The 2966-nt window shown below is 36.0% G+C and overlaps 1 protein-coding gene across 1 annotated transcript in view; it reads left to right on the top strand.

Annotated features, from left to right (window-relative positions):
• The window catches only part of LOC106525800 (chloride anion exchanger), a 32601-nt gene that overhangs the window by 16080 nt on the left and 13555 nt on the right, over window positions 1-2966 (top strand). The window contains exons 10-13 of the mRNA XM_014020138.1: window positions 973-1050; window positions 1766-1861; window positions 2298-2404; window positions 2622-2691. Coding sequence (XP_013875592.1) covers window positions 973-1050; window positions 1766-1861; window positions 2298-2404; window positions 2622-2691 — 351 coding nt within the window. The remainder of the gene's footprint in view (window positions 1-972; window positions 1051-1765; window positions 1862-2297; window positions 2405-2621; window positions 2692-2966) is intronic.

The following is a 2966-nucleotide window of genomic DNA, read 5'->3' as shown; positions in this document are numbered from 1 at the left end:
GAATAATGCTTAGAGGCCACAGTCTTGAGGTAAACAAAGTTTGGGTTTGACATTCCAATCCAAGTTACCCCTCAACACCTCGGCTGCGCCTAGAAATTCTGTCCATGAAAGTAATGAACAGAATCGGTGACAAAGGGCAGCCTTGGCGGAGTCCAACTCTCAACAAAAAACAACTTATTGTAATTTCTTGAGGGCCCAGAAGCTACATTTGAGAACCTCTGCTCTATATCTCCAGTTCCATCAAAACACTGTTTTCTTTGCAATCTACTTTAGCATACTTTCCTTTTTAAAATGTTTTTGCTACTTTTCTCATTTTAGCTTTAACTACTTTTAGTATTTAGTTAGTATTTTGCTTTTTAAGTTACAGTTTTGTGACTTTATTGTTATTGGTCTTACTTACTTTCTTACATTCCTTATTCGATTTTTGGGGTACTTTTAGTTTAATTTTGCTCATTTTAGCTCCTTTTAGCATTTAGCTAATATTTTGCTTTTAAGTTGTAGTTTTGTTACTAGTAGCATTTACCTTGCATTTTGTTTCTGCTTTAGCAATTTTTGGCTTTTAGTAAATGTTTTGTTTTTAGTTAGCTTTGCCGTTACCAATAGCTTTTAGCTATTATTATACGTTTATGTACCACATTTTGTACCTTTTCATTTTAATTACCCTTGTACTACTTTTGTATTTAATGTAGAAGTGTGCTTTTTATAGCATTTTTAAACTTCTAAAAACTTCGTTTGGAAGCGTAATTTCTTAAGTTTAACTACAAGCTAGAGTTTTGTTACTTTTAATTAATGTTTTATCTAGTTTTAATTTTTAACTAGCTTTTTCTTTTAGCTTTTAGCTAGTGCTTTGTTTTTTATTTATTTATTTATTTATTTAGTTGTTTCATGCTTTTAACCAAAACCATTTGCACTCAAAAGTCTTGTTTCTCTTGTTTTGTACTTTCACCAGTTTAATACTCCTCTCATTTCCAGGTGGCTGGTTTACTTTCTGCTATTATAGTGATGATTGTCACTCTGGCAGCTGGATTTCTTCTGGAGCCGTTACCAAAGGTAAACTGTACACCACCCTGCACAAAATATGTAATTATTTAATATGGTATCATCATTTAAAGAATTAATTTTTATGCCAGAGTTCTAAACTAGGATAATCTTGTAACAGTTTTTGGTTAAATTTTGAAAATAGCTGTACACAATAACTTTACAGTTTATTAAAGAATGTCAGTCTAAGTATTTCATGTGAGTGGCTCTCAGCTACCAAATCAAAAGCTCAATATCTGTCAAACTGACTGAGTTAAAAGCCTAGCTAGTTCTGGTGGCCTTTTTTATGTTTATCAATTGTGGATGCAAAATTAATATAGTCTGTTGTTGGCAGGCAATAAAAATATCAAAGACTATTCATGTATCCATCCATCCATCCATTTTCTGTACACGCTTCTTCCTTTTCAGGGTCGCGTGGGTCACTGGTGCCCATATCCAGCAGTCACAGTGCGAGGGGCGGGGTACACCCTGGACAGGTCGCAAGTCCATCACAGGGCCACACATAGACAAACGAGACAAACAACCATTCACTCTCTCACTCACACCTAGGGACAATTTAGAGATATCAATTAACCTAACAGTCATGTTTTTGGTCTGTGGGAGGAAGCCGGAGTACCCGGAGAGAACCCACGCATGCACGGAGAGAACATGCAAACTCTACCCAGAAAGGTCCCCGGACTATTCATGTATTTTTTTTTTATTACTTTTTGTGTGTGCCTTTTAACAGTCTGTGCTGGGTGCTGTGATCATCGTCAACCTGAAGGGAATGCTGATGCAAATGAGAGAGGTCCCATATCTGTGGAGAAGAGATAAGCCAGACTGTGTAAGATATGACATGGTGACTTATACAAACCCTGTTCCTAAAAGATTGGATGTTTGGTAAAACATGAATAAAAGCAGAATGTTATAATTTGCAAAACAAGGGAAACATCAAATGTTTAAAAAATGTACCATTTTTAAATAAGGTCATTTTAAATTCAGTAGCAGTAACAATTATTTTTTCTTTTTGGTTTTGTCCAGCATGTTGTACAACTTAACATTTGATAAGTTTAGTATGTTTCATTGTAAATTTAAATTGGTTTGAGAATTACAAATGATCGCATTCTGCTTTTTAAAATTAATTAATTAATTTATTTATTTTACACATTGTGCTAACATTTTTGGAACAGGAGTTGTGGGTTAATTTAGCAATTTTTGGTTATTTTAGCCAACTTTTTTCACTACAGCTGCAACAAAACAAAGCCTCTTGCTGTCTTCAGGTGGTGTGGTTGGTCACTTGTGTTGCAGCTGTGCTGCTGGGTCTGGATCTTGGATTGGCTGTAGGCCTCGGTGTGGAGCTGATCAGTGTTGTCCTCAGGGTTCAGTTGTAAGTTTCTGAACAGTCACTCCATTTTAATGCAATAACAGATTCTATGAAGTTGCATTTATGTCTTTTGTTGTCTTTTCAAAACATTAATTACCCTACATTACCATGAATCACAGTCTAAAAGTGTTTTTAAAAGTTATTACATAACTGACAAATCTGTAAGCTTTGTCATCAGCTTGTTAATAGTGTTGTGTTCTGTTTTGTTTTTTTATTCCAGCCCTCGCTGCAGTGTGCTGGCCAACATTCATGGGACTGATATTTACAAAGACAGAAAGGACTATATCAGTGTAAGTTGGGTTCATGTGTGTTTTTGATCTGTTAAGTTTTTCAGTTTGGCTAAACCACTGCTACTTTTCAGATATCTGTCACATTCATTATAACAAATGCAACGTGTAGTGATACAAGCAGCAAAGTTTTCCACAAGGCTGGAAGTAACTGAGGCTGAGGCCAGGAGCTGTCACCTCACAGCAAGTTCACATCCCACCTGGGGTCTTTCTGTAGGGCATTTTGTGTGTGTGTGTGTGTGTGTGTGTGTGTGTGTGTGTGTGTGTGTGTGTGTGTG

Source organism: Austrofundulus limnaeus, unplaced genomic scaffold (assembly GCF_001266775.1).
Source record: "Austrofundulus limnaeus strain Quisiro unplaced genomic scaffold, Austrofundulus_limnaeus-1.0 Scaffold241, whole genome shotgun sequence".
In the NCBI taxonomy this organism is placed as follows: domain Eukaryota; kingdom Metazoa; phylum Chordata; class Actinopteri; order Cyprinodontiformes; family Rivulidae; genus Austrofundulus; species Austrofundulus limnaeus.
This window is presented reverse-complemented; position numbering and strand designations above follow the sequence as displayed.